General features: G+C 35.1%; 1 protein-coding gene, 1 non-coding gene and 1 pseudogene across 2 annotated transcripts; 1 reads left to right on the forward strand and 2 right to left on the reverse strand.

Moving 5' to 3' along the window:
• The first annotated feature begins 533 nt into the window (after nucleotides 1–533).
• Nucleotides 534–7,847, forward strand: LOC104107207 (cellulose synthase-like protein G3). The gene is made up of 8 exons (XM_009615947.4): nucleotides 534–1,166; nucleotides 1,842–1,928; nucleotides 3,895–4,026; nucleotides 4,134–4,346; nucleotides 4,842–5,007; nucleotides 5,097–5,272; nucleotides 5,999–6,346; nucleotides 7,204–7,847. The coding sequence occupies exons 1-8, from the start codon at nucleotides 570–572 to the stop codon at nucleotides 7,666–7,668; spliced, it is 2,184 nt and encodes a 727-aa protein (XP_009614242.1). The 5' UTR covers nucleotides 534–569; the 3' UTR covers nucleotides 7,669–7,847.
• LOC108947024 (UDP-glucosyltransferase 29-like) lies at nucleotides 7,595–10,142 on the reverse strand (annotated as a pseudogene).
• LOC117279399 (U6 spliceosomal RNA) lies at nucleotides 7,825–7,928 on the reverse strand. The gene has a single exon (XR_004509823.1). It is a non-coding gene; the product is annotated as a U6 spliceosomal RNA (small nuclear RNA).
• Nucleotides 10,143–21,230: the final 11,088 nt, after the last annotated feature.

The raw sequence follows: 21,230 nt of genomic DNA on the forward strand, positions 1-21,230 counted from the left end.
ATGGCATAACCTTGCCATTCAAGGCAGGTCTCACTGAATTGGCATATAATAGTATTTTTAGTTTCCTAATATTTATCTCCTAATGACAAAATTAACTATTCTTAATTCAAGTCCAAAGATTATTTAATTGCTTCTTTATCGATGAAAATAATTACAATCATTACAATAACAACAATTTTTGTGTCCAGCAAGTTAATTTCGGTTATATAAATTCTCACTCACCATGTTCCTTTATTTAAACACACCTCATTCTAATAGTATTAAATCATAAAAGATAAAAATAAAAATAAAAATTAAAAGATGAAGTAGCAATAAACTATGGAAACAAAAGTATCACGGAACTGAGTTTTATAAAAACATTTTACTCTTACTTTGTTGCGTTTGACCATGGTGCCGTTTCACAACATTCACTTTTATTTTATTTTTATATAACATTCACATTATCAAGAATAATAAAACAAAATATGGCACTTGTTTTTAGCCTATTATGATTAGATCCTTGTTTATATATAAAGAGCAACTAACTCACTTCTCTAAAACCAGCTCAAGAAACTAAGTAAAAGAAAAAAATGGCCATGGCCTCCCCTTGCCTCAATACATGCACAGTACAACAACCTCGAGCAATACTTAGTAGAATCCACATATTATTACACTTTTCAGCCATATTAGGGTTACTTTACTATAGAATAAAACACTTATTCCAAAAAGACGTATCAATTATATCATGGAGTCTTATAACAATTGCAGAGCTTATTTTCACTTTCATATGGTTAATTACACAATCTTTCCGTTGGCTTCCGGTTGCTCGGTCCGTCGTGCCGGAAAATCTTCCGGCCGATAAAGAATTACCTAGTGTTGACGTGTTTATATGTACAGCTGATCCTATTAAAGAACCAGTTGTTGAGGTTATGAATACTATTTTATCAGCTATGTCACTTGATTATCCGCCGGAAAAGCTCGCCGTTTATCTTTCCGACGACGGTGGTGCCGCCATGACGTTGTATGCTATAAAGGAAGCATGTGTTTTTGCTAGGGTTTGGGTGCCTTTTTGTAGGAAGTATGGAATAAAGACTATATGTCCAGAGGCATTTTTCTCTTCTTTTGGTGATGATGAACGTTTGAATATGCGTGGAAATGAATTCAAGAATGAAGAGGAAAATATTAAGGTAAGATTAATTAGTTATCCTTTTCGACGAAAAAAAATTGAGCCAAAATTTTTACTAAGGGATTCAAAATATAAAGAAGTAAAAATAGGAAAAAGCCAAGGGAATTCGATATCTACTATAGTTACATATACAATAATTTTAACCTTATATGTACAGTGTACTTTTTCGGCAAAGAAATTCGGAACTCCCTTTATCTCCGCCCCATTCGTAATTATCTCTTTCTTCTAATTTATTTTAATGTGATTTAGACATAAAAATACATTTATTAATGCATATTAATTAATTATTTTATTCGAGCATTGCAGCGACGATAAAAACAATGTTCTTATAAACCTTAAATATACTCGTTAGTAAAATCTCAGGGGATTAAATTTAAGAACAATATGCTAGCAACTGCCCTATATTTAAGAAATACCAAGAAAAGTATATGATCTTTGTGTTTCTCTCTCAAAGTAATGAAAGTTTGAAAGAGTTGACTTACTTTCATTTGTCCGGAGTTATCCGTTTATCTGTTTATACTTATTTTTTATCTTGTCATTTTCAACATATAATTTTGTCCATGATTGAACTTCTAATTTAGAACTGGACAAATTTCGGCAGGAGAGGATGAAGGTATTAAAAGATAATTTGGACTTCACTTTTAAATATAAGATAATGGGTATTTTTCTTGTGCAGGCGGCATACGAAGTATTGAAGAAAGATGTAGAGAAAGCCAGTAGTGTTGAAGGGTCCGTCAGAATGGATCGACCTCCCTATGTTGAGGTGCGAAATATAATTCTTCATAATCGTAATTTACTAGTGTATGGTAAAAAAGTAATTATTGTTATTCTATCCGATTCAATTTAGATGACAAATATCGCTTATCGAAAGTCAAACTATGAGAAAAGTCAAATTATTATATGAAGTTTGATTAATATTTTTAAAATATATTTTTATCATATGAGAAAAGTTGCAACTTAAATTACTTTTCGTACGGTCTCTGAATATCAAAATTTTGATTTTAAAATATTGAGTTGAACTAATTCAATTTAACTTTAAAGTTTAGTCAAATTAACTATCGATAAGCGAAATGTGTCATTTAATATAGAAATAAAGGGAGTATTATGCTATGATATCTAATTAATTAGTACACATCTATAGGTTTGTTGTAAGAAAATTTAGGTTAAAAAAACGTAATGGAGTTAAGATTAACAATGATAACTGATATTATGAGCTTTTTTCCCATTTAAATCATGGTACACAATGTTTTGCTTCTATGATTCTCATAATTACACTAAAATATCATATACTACTTGTCTTCATCAAGTTCACAAAATTAATTAGAACGTAATTACCAAATCAAACTTCATTGGCTACTCGAACTGAGAATAAATAAGTTTATGGGGAAAATGGAAATTATAGCTTCCTCCATCAAAGAGTTAATATTTGGCCAAATACATATACAATCCCTCTAACTTGACACGAAATTCTCTTGGCACCTCATCTTAGCCAAGTTCAAATTGAACACTTCATGTATACCTAAACTGTGTCATTTAAACCCTTAAATGATAGCCGTAAAAAAATTAGTGTGCGTGAACTTTTCATACGGTGAACTGTCAAATGTAACAAATAAGGAAACACCACATGACTTTTTAGTCAAACTAATGCCAAAAATAAGAAGAAGAAAAGCTTTTGAGCCTAAAGAAAACGAAGGAAAATTATTTTTTAAGAACCCCCTTCTTGAGTATCATCTTCTCCACCATCAACTCAGATTTTTATCCTTTCCAACATCAAAACCCTTCAACCCTTTTTCTCTACCATCTACTATTGACTCAACATCACCACTTCAAAGTTCTATTTCCAATTCGCAGACCATCTCTGTAAATTATTGAGAAAAACGAGCACCATATGGGTCTTAGAATTTTATCATAGACCACAATGAAAATTAAGAATAAAGACAAAAGACAAATATGGTATCGCAGTTGTGCTGCAGATTTCATTAGGTGATAAATATTTTATTATTGGGGCAGGGTGTTGTACTGTTGTAAGATCATTGCAGATCATTTGAAGTATATTTGTGTGAACATAATAATAATAATAATAATAATAATAATAATAATAATAATAATAATAATAATAATAATAATAATAATAATAATAATAAAAAGCTTAGTAATTTGTCATCAAATTGCAAGTTAGCTTTTGGTCCATTTTTTGATGTCTTACAGAGGTTAAGCTCCAATTGTATATTATCTACCTGTTTTGCCAAGAATGAAATTGGACCGAGATTCTGGATTTCCTATAAAACTTTTCAAAAGTTCTCAAAATTTTCTCCGAACACAATGATCTCACAGGCTTGTTAAAAAACTTCTCTTTCGATAGCTCAACTTCCTCTTTCTTTTTCTTTTGTTAAAAAATAATGGAAGAAAACAGTGATCTGTCAAGAAGAAGAGATCGAAAATAGAAAGAAGAAGAGGCGTTGTGCAGTAAAAAAACGAAAAAGCAAAAGGTAACTTTTTAAGGAGTGGGGCCCATTTTATATTTGTTAAAGTCATTTTACGCGCTAGATAAAAGTGAGAAACAAACATTGATCCATGTCAGCATAATTGTTTAATTGTACAGTTTAATGGTACTTAAAGTGTTCAATTGGAACTTGGCTAAGATGAGGTGCCTACATAGAATTTTGTGACAAGTTTGAGGGGCTATCTATGTATTTGGCCTTAATATTTTATCATGTAATGAACTGCAGGTGATACATGATAATATGAAAAACGAAGGGTGTGAAGTCAAGCAAAGCAAATTGCCTCTATTAGTTTATATGTCACGTGAAAGGCGACCATCGCGCCCTCATCGTTTCAAGGCCGGAGCTTTAAACGCTCTTGTAAGCACCAAAATTAGCGATAATATGTATATTTTTTTTTACATCTTTTAGTTAACAAGCATACTGAATGTGAAACTTATCACTAATTTTGGTGGTAATGACTGCAGCTTCGAGTTTCAGGGGTAATGAGCAATGCACCATATATGCTTGTGTTGGATTGTGACATGTATTGCAATGACCCTTCCTCTGCCAAGCAAGCCATGTGCTTTCATCTTGATCAAAATATATCTACTACTCTTTCTTATGTACAATTCCCTCAAACTTTTTACAACGTTAGTAAAAATGACATCTACGATGCTCAATCAAGATCCGCTTACAAGGTATACACATCCTGTTATATCGCAATTGAAAACTATATATTTCAGGTTATTTCAACTTCATAGCATCTATATTTTGGATTTAAGTTATATGCAGTTATGCACTAATAGTGTAAAGTTGTCTCCGTGTGGCGTATAGGTCACAAGTTTGAGCCGTAGAAGCAGACACTATTGCTTGCATTAGGGTAGACTGTCTATATCACACCCTTGAGGTGCAGCCCTTCCCCGGATCCTGCGTGAATATGAAATGCTTTGTGCACCGGGCTGCCCTGCCCTGCTGCGCTAATTGTATAAAGATATTTTATAATATCAATGTATCTTAACATGTGACAGTAAATTAGTTACTATTTTTAACAGATCGCCAACTAACCTTATTATAGAGATTCACTTATTAGTTATCTTATAAATAACCTGATTACATAAATATTTTTAGATAAATTATTTTTAGACCGTCCGTACATATAACTTAGCATATATTTTTTTGGTCACTCTATACAGAATAAGTATCAAGGCATGGATGGAGTAGGAGGTACTGTTTGTGCAGGCACAGGCTATTATTTGAAGAAAGAAACATTATATGATAGTCCAAATAACCAGGATATGACTCCACTATTTCTAAAAGCTCAATCTGAATACAAGTGGGAATCACTACTGTTTCAATCAGGTCTTCAACTTATTATGTTACATAGAATTATGTTTTTTTGGGCATATAATTCTTTGAACATTAGTTAATTATATATTTGGTATTCACAGAGGAGTTACTTCAAGAGGCAGAGGAAAAGTTTGGTGCTTCTAGAAAGTTCATTAATTCGATTAACTCTTTGAATGATCAAAGAAAAGGAAGGGAGATTCTATCAAATGAGATTATAGATGAAGCTAAAACTCTAGCTTCTTGCAACTTTGAAGAAAATACAAGTTGGGGTGAAGAGGTAAGTATTCATCTTACTACATACTACTATTTCATATCAAAAAGGCGGATTGACCTGATTTTGGGCGGGTTAAAATTGGATAAGTCAATAAATGGGCGGGTCAAATGACCCGTCAAAAAGCTACTTGAGCTGAAATGGGTTAGGTCAAGATGGGCTAAAATTTGGGTCGTAGTCCAACTCTTACCAAGCTTTAATAAATGTGTGTTGTTTTCTTATGGATTTTTAATTATCATAATTTTTTATTTATTTATTATGGTCATATATAATATATCAAATAAAAAAAAATTAGTTTTAAAATATTTTAGCAAAATTACTCGTGGATCAATTTGGGCTAAAAATCAGCCCAACTTTAGATGGGTTGAGATGAGTTGGATCAAGATAGATTGAGTTCCACAAAGGGGTATTATCACTTTTAGCCTGCGCCAGAAACTATTTACATCTAGTAGCCGAAAAAGTGTATAAAATTTGTATAATTTTTATATATAACATACAAAATGTGTATATATAAAAAAATATATAAATTTTATATATTTTTTTAGCTATTATTTTTTCAGCGGCTATACAATGTCATTTTCTCATCCACAAATGGGTGAGTTAATGACCGACCCAACCTTGAGCGGGTTGGACGAGTTAATTGGGTTTGAACTCAAACTGCCACCCCTATTATCAGTATTTGTTTACTTATGTGATCATCTTATCTAAAAGCTTATACTGTTTTATTTACAGATCGGGTACTCGTATAATAGTTTACTCGAGAGCTCGTACACGGGGTATCTATTGCATTCTAAGGGATGGAAATCTGTTTATCTTTATCCAAAGAGGCCATGTTTCCTTGGTTGTAGCACCATTGATATGAAGGATGCTTTAGTTCAACTTATGAAATGGACTTCTGGATTAGTACAAGTTGGACTCTCAAAGTATAGTCCTCTCATTTATGGAGTGTCAAGAATGCCTTTAGTCCAAAGCATGTGTTATACATATTTTATGTTCTCACATTTTCTCTCCATTCCTTGCTTCCTTTATGGCATTGTTCCACCATTATGCTTCTTGACTGGCACTTCAGTGTTTCCCAAGGTAAAAACTTCTATCCCTTTGACTCTTGACAATTTATACTAAAGTAATTTGTTAGATTTCTCTAATCAGGTAGCAAAATTTGTATTGCCTACAAGAATTTCTTCAACTAGAATATCATTTTGTTTTTTCATTTTTCATTCGATGTCCGATATCCGCATTGGACCCTATACTAATCCAAACTCGCGCCGCGTAAGGCCGGAAAACGCTCAGGGGTGGAGCCATGATTTAAAGCTTATGGTTTCGAGATTCTAGCCCTTCTAAGTTACTAAGTTCTAAATTGATAATTTATACATATTAAATGGATTTCCTAAGACAAATATAGAGTTTGAACCAATAATACTGAGTTAGGCCGAACAAGTATCTTCAGGCTAGCTCCGCCCCTGGAAGCGCTCCGTAACAAGATTCTTTTCATACTTAGGACTCAAACACGAGACCCTAGTTAAGGATGGAGGAAACATATCTATCTCACTACAACCCTTGTTGGCTCAACTATAATATCATTAAACGTAGAATATCCCGACTTTGCTAGTCAAACAAAATGGACATATGAGTGATTAGTTTACAAGAGTTCGATCGACCGATCACTAGACCAGAAAGAAGAGAAAAAAAGGCCAATCTTCGAAAGGCCTGATGTAGTTTTCATGATAAAACACGTTGATAATAATTTGCTTGTCCATTCCAACAAGAACAGTATATAGAACTAATGTGCCATAGATCACCAACCTGACATACTAATTGAACAGGGGATGACACCAACATAATTGATCAAATTAGTGAATGTCTTCTTGGAAATATGAAAATTAGTGTACATGGCTCATTTCTATTGTCTTTTTTTCTTCTTTTCCCTCTACTTACAGGTGACAAGCCCATGGTTTGCACTATTCACAACTATATTCTCATCATCTTTGCTTGAACATCTATACGAAGTCTTGTCTAGTGGTGGCAACTTGAGGACTTGGTGGAATGAACAAAGAATTTGGATAATAAAAACAGTCACAGCTTGCTTATTTGGATGCTTAGATGTTTTAATGAAGTGGTTAGGTGTTGCAAAAGCAAATTTCAGGTTAACAAACAAAGCGATCGACGAAGAGAAACTCAGGAAATACGAGAAGGGTAAATTTGATTTCCAAGGTGCTAAGTTGTTTATGGTTCCTTTGACATTTTTGGTGATGTTTAATTTGGTGTGTTTCACCTTTGGAATGAAAAGAATGGTCTCAGAGGGGAATTTTGAAGAAATGTTTGGACAAGGTTTTCTTTCTTTTTATGTTTTAGTTCTTAGTTATCCTATATTAGAAGGATTAGTATCAAAGAAAGGCAAGTAAAAGTCCTCAATTTGTTACACCCTATAGCATTTTCTTATTAAGAATAGTTATAGAGGTGAGCTTCTGGACAATGGTGAAAGCAAATTTGTGTATAAAATCGTGTATAAATAATGCTACAATTTAATGTTGAGAAATAACACAAGTATTTGCAATGTCAAATATTTTTTTTTTGGGGACCATTTTTACTTGTCATCCTTGCGCAGGGGCCATGTGAATCTTCTCTGTATCATTCTAATTTTATCGGATGTCCCCGAAGGAACGTGTCAAATATTACGTGTTCAATTTATTACAATATTAGATACAATTAAATTCCTGTATTTGAATCTCTATTATCTAATCCCTTATAATGTCCAAATAATCCATCAATATTGCCCTTATAAAGTAATACAAAAGCTTTAACAACTTCTTAACCCTTTCATCAATAAATTTCTCCCCTTCCATTTTTATCTTTTCATTCAATTCTCTTGCTTTCACATTTACTTATTCCCTAGTCTTCTCCTCCACTACCTTCCTTATACCTTTTGCCACCTTTTCTCTCTTTATTTTCCCCATTTTCACCACTCAAAATCTCCACCCCTATGCCAAGTTCCTCCACCAATTAATCTTGAATTCAATGGCTGATCATGATTCATAGGCATGGCTATTATCTGTACGCCAAAAATCATGCTTTTTAACGTCGAATTCCATTCACAATGAGTAACAAAACCTCCAATGCTTGAATGGTTCAAAACTTTACCTTGTGGCACCCATCCTTTTATAACCATCCCTTTTCCCTTTGTCCTTTCCAGAAAACCTTGTGGAGCTATTTCTTCTATAGTAGTATTCACACCTATTGGACATTCGATTGTCCAAATAAATTTGACTCCACTTAGCTCAAGCCCTTTTGCTCTCTCTTCAATTTCTTGCTTTGAGAAAAAAAAAATTGACTTCCAAATGACACAAACACACTTGAAAATGTATCCTTCTTGTCTAGCCATGATTGAATTGTCACCATATTTCTCCTCCACCTATATTGGCCTCATGGATGAGTACGCCAATTGGTATCAACTCCTTATTTCCCAAGATAGAAACATAATCTCTATACTTTCCCTCAATATCCCTACAAGTGTTCAACAAAATAATATCATGAGATTGTTCAAAGGATTTAAGGATCACGTGTAATAACTCTATATTCTTTTAATAAAAAGAGAATTATTAAGTACCTACACCTAAGAGATTGAGCCTAGTGGGCTAAATTTATACATACACAATTAGTTAGCCTTTTAAAAGACTTTGAATAATTTACAAAGGTTAAAAGTGGGCCAGGCCTCACCATTTTATTACTGGCCACATGAGATGTCTACGGTAAAGAGTAAGAGAAATATATGTACTTGGTTTTATTTAAGAAAAGAAAAGCACACAGATGAGTGGCCTTCAGAAATTTAAGGCAATGGCAATACAGGAGAATATGGAGTATTGCTAATAGATTTATATTAGCCTTGCAATCATTATTTGAAGGGTTAAAGAATTACAAAGTGTATTACCTTTTTTGTCGAGCAGTTCAACAAGAAGCACCCTCGGCTATGTTGGAATTTCAGAAATCGGGAAGAAGGTATTAATTAGTAAATTATATTCCATGATTACTGCTATTAGTAATATGCGTATTAAAATATGAAATTTTTTATTATGAAGTAATTTATACTATTCCCCACTTATTCACTGAGTTACATTAAGTGTAATAAGTATATATTAGATGATAGTATCAAGTTGTATAGATTATTTAATTAGTCCTAAGTGGTAGGGGTTAAAGAGATTAGTAAATATTTAACACTTTAAAACTATACAGTGCGGTTGTCCTAAGTAATATTTGAGAAGCTTAAGCAAAGCTTTTACTTGGTCATTATGAAGAGATTAGATTACAACAAATGTTTGCTGCCTTTACAATTGCAGAGGAAAGAGGGTACTTTTTTGTTAGTAGGCCAAAAACCTCTGAGTTACAACAAAATACTACCAGACCATTCTTCAAAAAATGAGGAGCCTATGAACAAAATGACTCCCATAATCAGAGTGGTAATTAAAGAAATTAGCCTTATCATATCTACTTCTACAATCTGGTAATTGCCATTTATCAAGTTGGAAGGGTCCCTTTGCTCCACCAGGTAGCTGCTGGAAGCTGTCAAAGAAATTAGCATTCTCCAATGTTGTAGCATGCTTCGCCAAGGCATCAGCTACTTGATTTGCTTCCCTGTAGCAATGTGAAATCTTTACTCGATCTTGATCACATTTGTGTTGTATCTTCAATGATCTTCCTCATCTTAGCATTATGTGTTTTCTTGTTTTGCAACATATCCACAATTAGCATAGAATCTAATTGTAGCTCAAAAGTATTAACACCTTGGCTCAGACATAACTGTATTCCAGCTTTTGCTGCCAAGGCACGTGGATGCTACATTGTACATGTATGGAGAATGCCGCGATGAGATCTCCAGCTGCATTTCTTAAAATACCACCTATTCCTGCTTTGCGTTTTCCTTCCATGTAGCTTCCATCATTGTTCATTTTGACATTCCCTTGTTCTGGAAGCTTCCAAATTAGAGGGAATTATTTTTGAATATGTTTGAGATTCTCGATGTCTTCACAGAGTTTAACCCAAGGCCACGTTAGTTCACAATTGAGAAATGTAATCCCCAAAGCTGCTTTGATATTCCAGTAAATATTATGTTCCATGTCACTATATAAAAACTTCTTCCGGAGTCCCATATCTACACGCGCACCAACTTTTCCACAATTCCCATATAATTACAATAGGAGTAATATGTAAAAGGTATTTGTGAACATCATTTTTTGGCCTAACACCCCACCATTGAGCTGTTAAGCTTCTAATAGTGTTCCCTTGACCATTAACTCTTAATGGATTACCAAACTTTCTCCAAAGGTAAACAACATGCTGACTTTCTACAAATGTATGTTGATTGTGTGACTTATGGTTGTCTAGGTATACACCAAAGATCGACGGTTCAAAGATATCAAATCTACCGATTGACCGAGTATATCCGACATAAGTTTACTACGGAAAGTTCAAAGGGAAACCTACTTATCCAGATGCAATTAATCCTTGCTTGTAAATCACACAGTTTTTCATGCATACTTCCGTGATATAGCCATTCCCCATTCATGTGGGGGATTGTTGAGGTTTTATTTTTAAGATGTAATATTCTTAAAATGAGGGTGAATGGGAAATGGAGGGAAAATGAAATTTTGAGTAAAATTTTAAGTTTCCCCCTCTTAACAATGAGACATTGTCCCATATTGGAAGTGGAAGACATTTTTGGTGGGTATATATATAATTGCTCTTCTTGTAGCTCTTAAAGAGTTAAGAAGAAAGCAAGCCTCGCGCCGTCGTCGTCGCTCGCTCGGCTCGGCTTCGATGATCGATTGATTGATTAATTTTTTGGACCAAATTTATTTGTTAATAGTAAATATTAACGTAAGATTATCCGTATTTGTAAACGGATATTTTCCAATCCGTGTATTGATAATTTGGCAGCCGGATAATGGTCTTCCCACCATGAAGTGCTTGCTCCACAAATATGAAGTGCTTGCTCCACAAATATGTAATGCTTGATCCACCATGAAAGGTGGACGTTTGGTCTTGCACTCCTTCTTGGCTGCTATATATATGAGCAGCAAATGTTGAAGAAATACTCAACTCAACATACAATTCGCTCAACAAATTAGCTATACATTGCACTCCTTCCTCTCAGAACTTCCATACGTTTTTCTGAGTATATACTCCTTCGTTCTGCATTGTTTTTTAACTTCAAACAAAGCAACTGTAAGTGTGATTTGCTACCGAACTTTGTGTTCGCCGAAATACTTGGGTTTGAAGTACCGCTACACCAGTGTGTTATTCGTTCTATCCTGGGAGGAAATAATCCATTACCTTGGGTACTAGGAGGGGATTAAATTCCTTAAGGAAACACTGTGAATTCAGTGGGCTCGAATTTATTATTATTGTTTCATTACGTTAACTTATATTTTGCAGAATTAATATTTACAAATACAGCAATATTGACCGGGAATAACAATCTTAAGGAATTTAATATTTATTTCTGTACTTGTGTTATTCTTATTATTCTGCAAACTAAAACCTTTGTGGTTTGTGTACTCCCGTTTTGGAGAGTTAAGCCTTCGTGGCGTTTTGTTGGATATTAAAATCTACGTGATTTTTACTCCAGTTTGAAAACGTGTATTAAACGTTTGTTTGTGTCATTCTTTTCTGAAAAAGATGATGACTGAAAACGAAAACCAAGCTGTTCCGATGGCGACTGCCAACGCAACGACAAGCCGAACACCGGCGTTGGCACCGGCAGAAAAACCCGGAAAATTTTCCGGGATTGATTTCAAACGCTGGCAGCAGAAGATGTTCTTCTACTTAACTACGTTATGTCTACAGAAGTTCATCAAGGAAGATGTTCCTGATCTGCCGGATAAAACTCCAGATAATGAACGCTTTCTCGTGATTGAAGCGTGGAAGCATTCTGATTTTTTATGCAAGAATTATATTCTTAGCGGACTGGATGATAATCTGTATAATGTATACAGTAGCATGGAGACATCCAAAGAATTGTGGAATGCGCTTGAAAAGAAATATAAGACTGAAGATGCCGGGATGAAGAAATTCGTTGCCGCAAAATTTCTGGACTACAAAATGATAGATAGCAAGTCTGTTATTACTCAAGTCCAGGAATTGCAAGTGATTATTCATGATCTACTTGCTGAAGGTCTTGTAATCAACGAAGCATTCCAAGTAGCAGCAATGATTGAGAAGTTGCCTCCGTTGTGGAAGGACTTCAAAAATTATTTGAAACACAAACGAAAGGAAATGTCCCTTGAAGATCTCATTGTTCGGTTGAGAATCGAAGAGGACAATAAAGCTGCTGAAAGGAGAGGCCGTGGAAATTCAACAATAATGGGAGCAAATATTGTTGAAGCTAACAAAAAGAGGAAGAAGGCTTCTGGTCCGAAATACAACCCAAGCAAGAAGCGGTTCAGTGGAAACTGCTACAACTGTGGGAAAACCGGACACAAATCTACGGAGTGTCGTGCTCCGAAGAAAGACAAGAAAAGGGGTCAAGCAAACATGGTAGTAAACCATGATGATGTTGATAACTTGTGTGCCATGCTCTCTGAATGTAACTTGGTGGGAAATCCTAAACTGTGGTGGTTTGATTCAGGAGCCACTCGCCATGTTTGTGCAGTTAGAGAGGCTTTTGCTACCTATGCTCTTGCTGAACCCGGAGAGACAGTTTATATGGGAAATGCTTCAACAGCAAAAGTTGAAGGATATGGGAAGGTATTTCTAAAAATGACTTCTGGCAAGGTCATGACTTTGAACAATGTCCTTCATGTTCCCGAAATGAGAAAGAATTTAGTCTCTACTGGACTTCTTGTTAAGCACGGTTTTAAGTGCGTTTTTGTATCCAACAAGGTTGTAATTAGTAAGAATGGAACATTTGTGGGAAAAGGTTACCTCACCGAGGGCCTTTTCAATCTAAATGTAATGGTTGTTGAAAATAATAATAATATTTCAGCTTCTTCTTACTTACTTGAGTCAAATGATTTATGGCATGTACGTTTGGGTCATGTCAATTATAAAACCTTGCGGAAAATGATTAACTTGGAAGTACTGCCCAAGTTTGAATGCGAAAAATCAAAATGTCAAATATGTGTGGAATCTAAGTATGTTAAACATCCTTATAAGTCAGTTGAAAGGAATTCAAATCCTTTAGACTTAATTTACACAGATATTTGTGACATGAAGTCAATACCATCTCGCGGTGGAAAGAAGTATTTCATAACTTTTATTGACGATGGTACTCGATATTGCTATGTTTACTTACTGAATAGTAAAGATGAAGCAATAGACGCATTCAGGCAATACAAAAATGAAGTTGAAACGCAACTTAACAAGAAAGTAAAAATGATAAGAAGTGATAGGGGTGGTGAATATGAATCTCCTTTTGAAGAAATATGTTTAGAATATGGAATTATTCATCAAACAACAGCCCTTACACGCCCCAATCTAATGGGATTGCGGAAAGAAAGAATCGCACATTAAAGGAGATGATGAATGCGTTGTTGATAAGTTCTGGTTTGCCACAGAACTTGTGGGGGGAAGCCATTCTTACGGCTAATCGAATATTAAATCGAGTGCCCCATAGCAAATCACAATCCATTCCTTATGAACAATGGAAAGGAAGGAAGCCCAACTTGAATTATTTTAAAGTGTGGGGGTGTTTGGCAAAAGTGCAAGTTCCTAAACCCAAAAGGGTAAAGATAGGACCGAAAACCGTTGATTGTGTTTTCATAGGATATGCGACAAATAGTAAAGCATATCGATTTCTGGTTCATAAATCAGAAAATCCCGACATTCATAATAATACGGTTATAGAATCAGATAATGCTGAGTTTTTTGAAAATATATATCCGTATAAAAAGGAATGTGAATCGTTTGGTGAAGGATCTAAACGACCTCGGGAAGAAACAAAAGAAAGTACATGTAATCAGGAGAATCCAAGACGTAGTAAACGTCAAAGAACGTCTACTTCATTTGGACCAGATTTTGTGACTTTCTTATTGGAGAATGAGCCTCAAACATTTAAAGAAGCTATGACTTCTTCGGAATCATTGTTTTGGAAAGAGGCAGTCAATAATGAAATAGAATCCATATTGAACAACCATACATGGGAATTGGTTGATCTTCCTCCTGGAAATAAACCTTTGGGTTCTAAATGGATTTTTAAGAGAAAAATCAAAGATGATGGCACTATTGATAAATTCAAGGCAAGGCTCGTAGTCAAAGGGTATAGACAACGAGAAGGTCTAGACTACTTTGATACATACTCTCCAGTTACAAGAATTACGTCCATACGGATGTTAGTAGCATTAGCTGCAGTGTATGGTCTTGAAATTCATCAAATGGATGTTAAGACGGCCTTCTTAAATGGAGAGTTGGAGGAAGAAATTTACATGGAACAACCTGAAGGGTTTGTGGTTCCAGGTAAAGAAAAGAAGGTATGTAGACTTGTTAAGTCTCTTTACGGACTAAAACAAGCACCCAAACAATGGCATGCGAAATTTGACCAAACAATATTGTCAAATGGTTTTAAGATAAATGAATGTGATAAATGCGTGTACATTAAAAATATTCCAAATCACATAGTCATTGTTTGCCTATATGTGGATGATATGTTGATAATGAGTAATGACATTGCCAACATAAATGCTACTAAGCGTATGCTCAATAGCAAGTTTGATATGAAAGACTTGGGAGTTGCTGATTTAATTCTGGGAATTAAGATCAATAAGACTCCTCAAGGTCTGGCATTGTCACAATCTCATTATATTAAGACAGTACTTGAAAAATTCAAGCACTTGGGCTTTAAAGTTGCAAAGACTCCAATTGACGTGAATCTTGCATTAGCAAAGAACAAAGGCCAAAGCATATCACAATTGGATTATGCTCGTGTATTGGGATGCTTAATGTATATCATGAATTGTACACGACCAGACATAGCTTGTGCTATAAGTAAACTGAGTCGATATACGAGCAATCCAGGCCAATCTCATTGGATGGCAATGAAACGAGTTTTGGGATATTTAGAACATACCCAGAACTTTGAATTGCACTACAGTAATTTCCCTGCGGTGATTGAGGGATACTGTGATGCAAATTGGATCACCGGTTCAACTGATTCTAAGTCCACGAGTGGATATGTATTCACTATTGGTGGAGGAGCGGTATCTTGGAAGTCGTCCAAACAAACATGTATTGCCCGCTCTACAATGGAGGCTGAATTCATAGCCTTAGATAAAGCCGGTGAAGAAGCTGAATGGCTCCGGAATTTCTTGGAAGACATTCCATTTTGGCCCAAACCGTTGGCACCAATATGCATACATTGTGATAGTCAAGCGGCAATTGGAAGGGCTGGGAGCGTCATGTATAACGGTAAATCTCGTCATATACGACGAAGACATAAAACCGTTAGGCAATTACTCTCTAGAGGAATTATCACAATTGACTATGTAAAGTCAAGTGATAATGTGTCGGATCCACTTACAAAAGGCCTAACTAGAGAGGTAGTTGAGAAATCATCAAGGGGAATGGGGCTATGGCCGAGAACAAGTCATTGTGGCGGTAACTCTACCTAGAAGACTGGAGATCCCAAGATCTAGGTTCAAAGAGATCAAACAAAGTCATTAATGATGGTTCAACATTGTCAAATAAAATTTTAGTCCATTCTCGTGATGAGACAATGTTCAGTACCAAGGATAAAGCATTAAGGCTTTTTAATGATTTCTAAATTTGATACGGGGTATATCAAATAGTGTATCTACAGGATGACACGTTTAGGAATCACCTATTTAAGTGTGAAGTGTGAGCCGCTTCAAGGAGAACTTTGTAAGGCCAGTTCTCTACGCACTTATGAAACCAGGCGGTGTTCATGGCTGAAACGAACACAACAATGAGAACCAAAGACGGTTAAGGGTTGATTGTGTCACTTATGGTTGTCTAGGTATACACCAAAGATCGACGGTTCAAGATATCAAATCTACCGATTGACCGAGTATATCCGACATAAGTTTACTACGGAAAGTTCAAAGGGAAACCTACTTATCCAGATGCAATTAATCCTTGCTTGTAAATCACACAGTTTTTTCATGCATACTTCCGTGATATAGCCATTCCCCATTCATGTGGGGGATTGTTGAGGTTTTATTTTTAAGATGTAATATTCTTAAAATGAGGGTGAATGGGAAATGGAGGGAAAATGAAATTTTGAGTAAAATTTTAAGTTTCCCCTCTTAACAATGAGACATTGTCCCATATTGGAAGTGGAAGACATTTTTGGTGGGTATATATATAATTGCTCTTCTTGTAGCTCTTAAAGAGTTAAGAAGAAAGCAAGCCTCGCGCCGTCGTCGTCGCTCGCTCGGCTCGGCTTCGGCTTCGGCTACGGCTACGGCTTCGGCTTCGGCTTCGGCTTCGGCTTCGGCTTCGGCTTCGGCTTCGGATTCGGATTCGGATTTGGATTTGGATTTGGATTTGGATTTGGTCAAATGATCGATTGATTGATTAATTTTTTGGACCAAATTTATTTGTTAATAGTAAATATTAACGTAAGATTATCCGTATTTGTAAACGGATATTTTCCAATCCGTGTATTGATAATTTGGCAGCCGGATAATGGTCTTCCCACCATGAAGTGCTTGCTCCACAAATATGAAGTGCTTGCTCCACAAATATGTAATGCTTGATCCACCATGAAGGGTGGACGTTTGGTCTTGCACTCCTTCTTGGCTGCTATATATATGAGCAGCAAATGTTGAAGAAATACTCAACTCAACATACAATTCGCTCAACAAATTGGCTATACATTGCACTCCTTCCTCTCAGAACTTCCATACGTTTTTCTGAGTATATACTCCTTCGTTCTGCATTATTTTTTAACTTCAAACAAAGCAACTGTAAGTGTGATTTGCTACCGAACTTTGTGTTCGCCAAAATACTTGGGTTTGAAGTACCGCTACACCAGTGTGTTATTCGTTCTATCCTGGGAGGAAATAATCCATTACCTTGGGTACTAGGAGGGGATTAAATTCCTTAAGGAAATACTGTGAATTCAGTGGGCTCGAATTTATTTTTATTGTTTCATTACGTTAACTTATATTTTGCAGAATTAATATTTACAAATACAGCAATATTGACCGGGAATAACAAAATTTCCATCTGCTGCAGGTTCCCATATTGCATAGTCTTCCTTGGTTTGATCTCTAATATTCACTGTTTGGACTTGTTGAACCATGTTGTCTGGCAGTGCTTCCCTCAGATTCTGTAGGTTCCATCTTCCATTTTGAATGAACTCCTTTACTGTTGGCTTGGCAGATCTGGAGTTTATTGGATTTGTGTTGGCCAAAGGTCCTTTGCCAATCCAATTGTCCCACCAAAAGCTACAATCTCATGTGTTAATCATCCAACATATGTTGGTTTCTGTTTTCCCTCTTATCTTCATCATATCTCTCCAAATGTGTGATTGTTTGGTTGCTCCTTTAAGTGCCACTGGATGTCCTTTAGAGCAGTACTTTGCTCTAAGATAGTTAGTCCATAGGTTTTGTTGAGTTCAGAAATTCCACCATCTCTTGATAGTGAATGTGTCTCCAATGTCTTGCAGGCATCTGATGCCAACACCTCCCTTCTCTTTGGGATAGCACAAGTTACCCCAGGAACTCCAATGATATTTGGACTTGTCATTGGTAGCTCCCTAGAAGAAATTAGCAAAGTATCTTTCCAATGTTTTGTAAGTAGATTTTGGCGAATTCATAGCTGCAAGTGTGTATGTTGGAATTGCCTGCAAAACATGTTTAACTAAAGTTAGTTTTCCTCCATGTGACAGCATCTTCCCTTGCCATCCATTGAGCCTTTTTGATATCTTAGAAACTAATCCATCAAAATAGACTAGGGGCTATTTTGGGACGGTGACATCATGTATCAAAACGCTTTCTCATTGCGTGGTTTTAAGGATTGAATATCTAATTTCCTGATCTCATAATCATGTAGGTATAAGGATAAAAAAGGAAAAAATTTAAGGCCTGAAGAACCATGAAGAAAGTGGTGATAGGAGTAGGCAAGACTAGAAGTTTTGTTGAATATAATTCACGCCGTTGGTGGCACTGACCTTCAATACCATAACAAGAAACTACACCGAGGCAGAGGGGGCATAAACCAAACCTCTGCTATAAGAAACTGATTACACTTTTAAGATATTCAGAAATATATATATATATATATATATATATATATATATATATATATATATATACGGCCAAAAGGCCAAAAGGATCATACAAAAATATTTTTCCTTTGTCTATGTCTTATAGATGGCATCTGAAGTTTATCAAGAAAATAAGGTCTTGCTGCACTCTTAGGGAGATCCTTATGATAATAGACAATTATTTCTCTGTATTCAATACTGAATTTAGCGAGAGCATCCGCAACTTGATTGAACTCTCAAGCCAATTTTGTATGGCCCTTCAACATATTAACTACAATAAGTGAATCACATTCCAAAATAATATTCAAAATTCCATGGGAAATGCACCAATTGACCCCAAGAAAGGTAGCTTTAGAAGTTGAAGAAACATAAAACATAATAGCAGGAATATTGCATGAAAAAGCCATAGTTGTTGCCCATGGTTGGAACTAGCGGTGGCAAAACAATAATCCATCTATATTAACCACGTGAACTTTTTAAAAATGGGTCAAATATAAATAAGATCTATATTATCCACTTAAAAAATGGATAACCAATGAGTTTAATTTTTACATTTATAAAGAATCAAATTAGGGCTCCCTCAGTTAGGGAGACTAAAAATTCTCCCAAAAGTGATCATATTCAAGAAGCCATGAATAATATAGATATCCATATTATCCGTTAGTTATTCTGTTTTCTATCCGTATTAATTATGGGTCGGGTCGGATATCTTATCCGTCATTGCATTACCCGTTTTTAACCCGTCCATATCCGACTTGACCCGCCCGTTTGACATCCCTAATTGGAACCCTTTATAGATAATCAAGTTAGGTTCTAGAGTTTCAATTATTGTGGAAAATTTAGAAGAAGACATTTGAAATCCTTGAATGGGAGTGGAATTGAGATGGGGAGGAAGGCCATTAGTTTTATGGTAATAAGGAGGTAACTCAGGCAAAGAGGGAAATTGAAACTCAACTGTTTGTATTGAGATATTTTTGGAGTTTTTATCTAGGATTTATTTGATATATTTGAGAATAATGGGTGTGGATAGAAAATAAATGTAAAAGTTCATTTTTGATAATTTCTTGGCTAGAGCCAAAAAGGGGTTCACATGGCCACGACCTAGCCATGGAAATAGTAGGATACTTGGACTATTTTCTCTCTCTTCTTAATTTATGAAAATTCTTCTGAAGCATCATAGTTTTATAGCATAGGCAAGGTTAATTAGCTACATGGACTTTTCATTCAGATTTTGATTTACAATTTGACACGCAATATTTGCACGGCATTTGCATGGCAATTGAGAAAAATTAAAAGTGAAAAAGAATTGGATTTAACGTATATACGTGGATAATTAGGGAGAAAACTACCCTCTATAGCCCCTAAAAATTTAAATAGTCCATGTTTTTGCCCATTGACACAAAATGGCCCTCCGGCCCAAGCATATTACATCTAATAGCCCGAAATATTTATTTTATATATTTTTTTGTATAATGACAGTCTATTTTGTATATTTGTTGTATAGTGACAGTCTATTTTGTATATTTTTTTGTATAGTGACAGTCTATTTAGTATTTTGTATAGTGACAGTCTATTTTGTATATATTTTATGTAGTGACAGTTTATTGTATATAAATTGTATAGTGACAGTCTATTTAGTATATTTTTGTATAGTGACAGTCTATTTAGTATATTTTTTGTATAATGACAGTCGAGATATGATAGTATTGTGTGACTATGTAGATTATGCTCACTGCATCTCATTCTTTTAGCACATCTAACTCTAATGTTTTTAAGATGCATCAAATTTAAACACACCAGAGAGCCATCATTATCAACATCACACCGGGTTCTATTGCAGATCATTTTATCTCTATGGCTTGACTCATGGGCATATCTACTTTTTGGAAAAATATATATATTCCAATAAACAAAATACAGAACTCCATCATTCAATGTTATAAATATATACAAAAGCACAAAATATATCGTGTCAATAGTATCTGCAAACATCCAAAAACCAGAATATATATTATTCGAAAGAATTAGTTCATGTGGGCTAGCAAAATATATTTGTATGCACCATCCTATTCAACGGAATTTAACTGCATCAAGTTGTATCTCCTGCGCTGTTTTTATAAACAATACAACATCTTAAATTAACAGAACAAAAGGAATCATACAGACATCAATCTTACACTTTTGAATAGTATGTAATTTTAAGTTCTCGCATCCGACCGGGGAGAACATTAATTTATAGGCCATGTTCATAAAGTTTTCATTTTCTTTTCTCCTCTTCCTCCATCTGACATCCAAAAACAAAAGCTAATGAAGAGAGTTACAATGTCATTCTATCAAGCTTCTTTGTGATTTCCTGGGGTAAAAAGATTTTGAATTAGTTTGAGTTTTTTCCGTTTGCTAGCTACATCCTCCTTACCCAAAAACTCCATTGTTGGCCCTTGAATTTTGGTATTGGAGTGGAAACCTGTCAGATACTCAACGGTGAAAGAAAAAACAACACATTTCTCGTCTGAGTCGTAAGACATAGCTATGCAGAAGATTTTATCGTAAATCTTAACTTACTACTGATATTCAAGTATTTTTAGCAACGGAATCGTCTACGAAGTGAAGGAAGATGAAACAAAGGCATGAGATAGAGCAGAGGAGCTTACTGATGTTCAATCTGCAAGCGCAAACCAATTTGAAGCAAAGAAGGCACAATGATTTGGCATAGAGAATCAGTAACAGAGAACAAAAATATTGAAGCCG

Source organism: Nicotiana tomentosiformis, chromosome 9, assembly GCF_000390325.3.
Source record: "Nicotiana tomentosiformis chromosome 9, ASM39032v3, whole genome shotgun sequence".
Taxonomy (NCBI): domain Eukaryota; kingdom Viridiplantae; phylum Streptophyta; class Magnoliopsida; order Solanales; family Solanaceae; genus Nicotiana; species Nicotiana tomentosiformis.

Bases quoted from the DNA above. Each gene is read 5' to 3' on its own strand.
- LOC104107207 (XM_009615947.4), top strand. From the start codon at position 570: ATGGCCATGGCCTCCCCTTGCCTCAATACATGCACAGTACAACAACCT. The intron at 5,008-5,096 runs GTCTTCAACTTA...TGGTATTCACAG, and splicing joins ATCACTACTGTTTCAATCAG to AGGAGTTACTTCAAGAGGCA. The intron at 5,273-5,998 runs GTAAGTATTCAT...TTTTATTTACAG, and splicing joins ATACAAGTTGGGGTGAAGAG to ATCGGGTACTCGTATAATAG.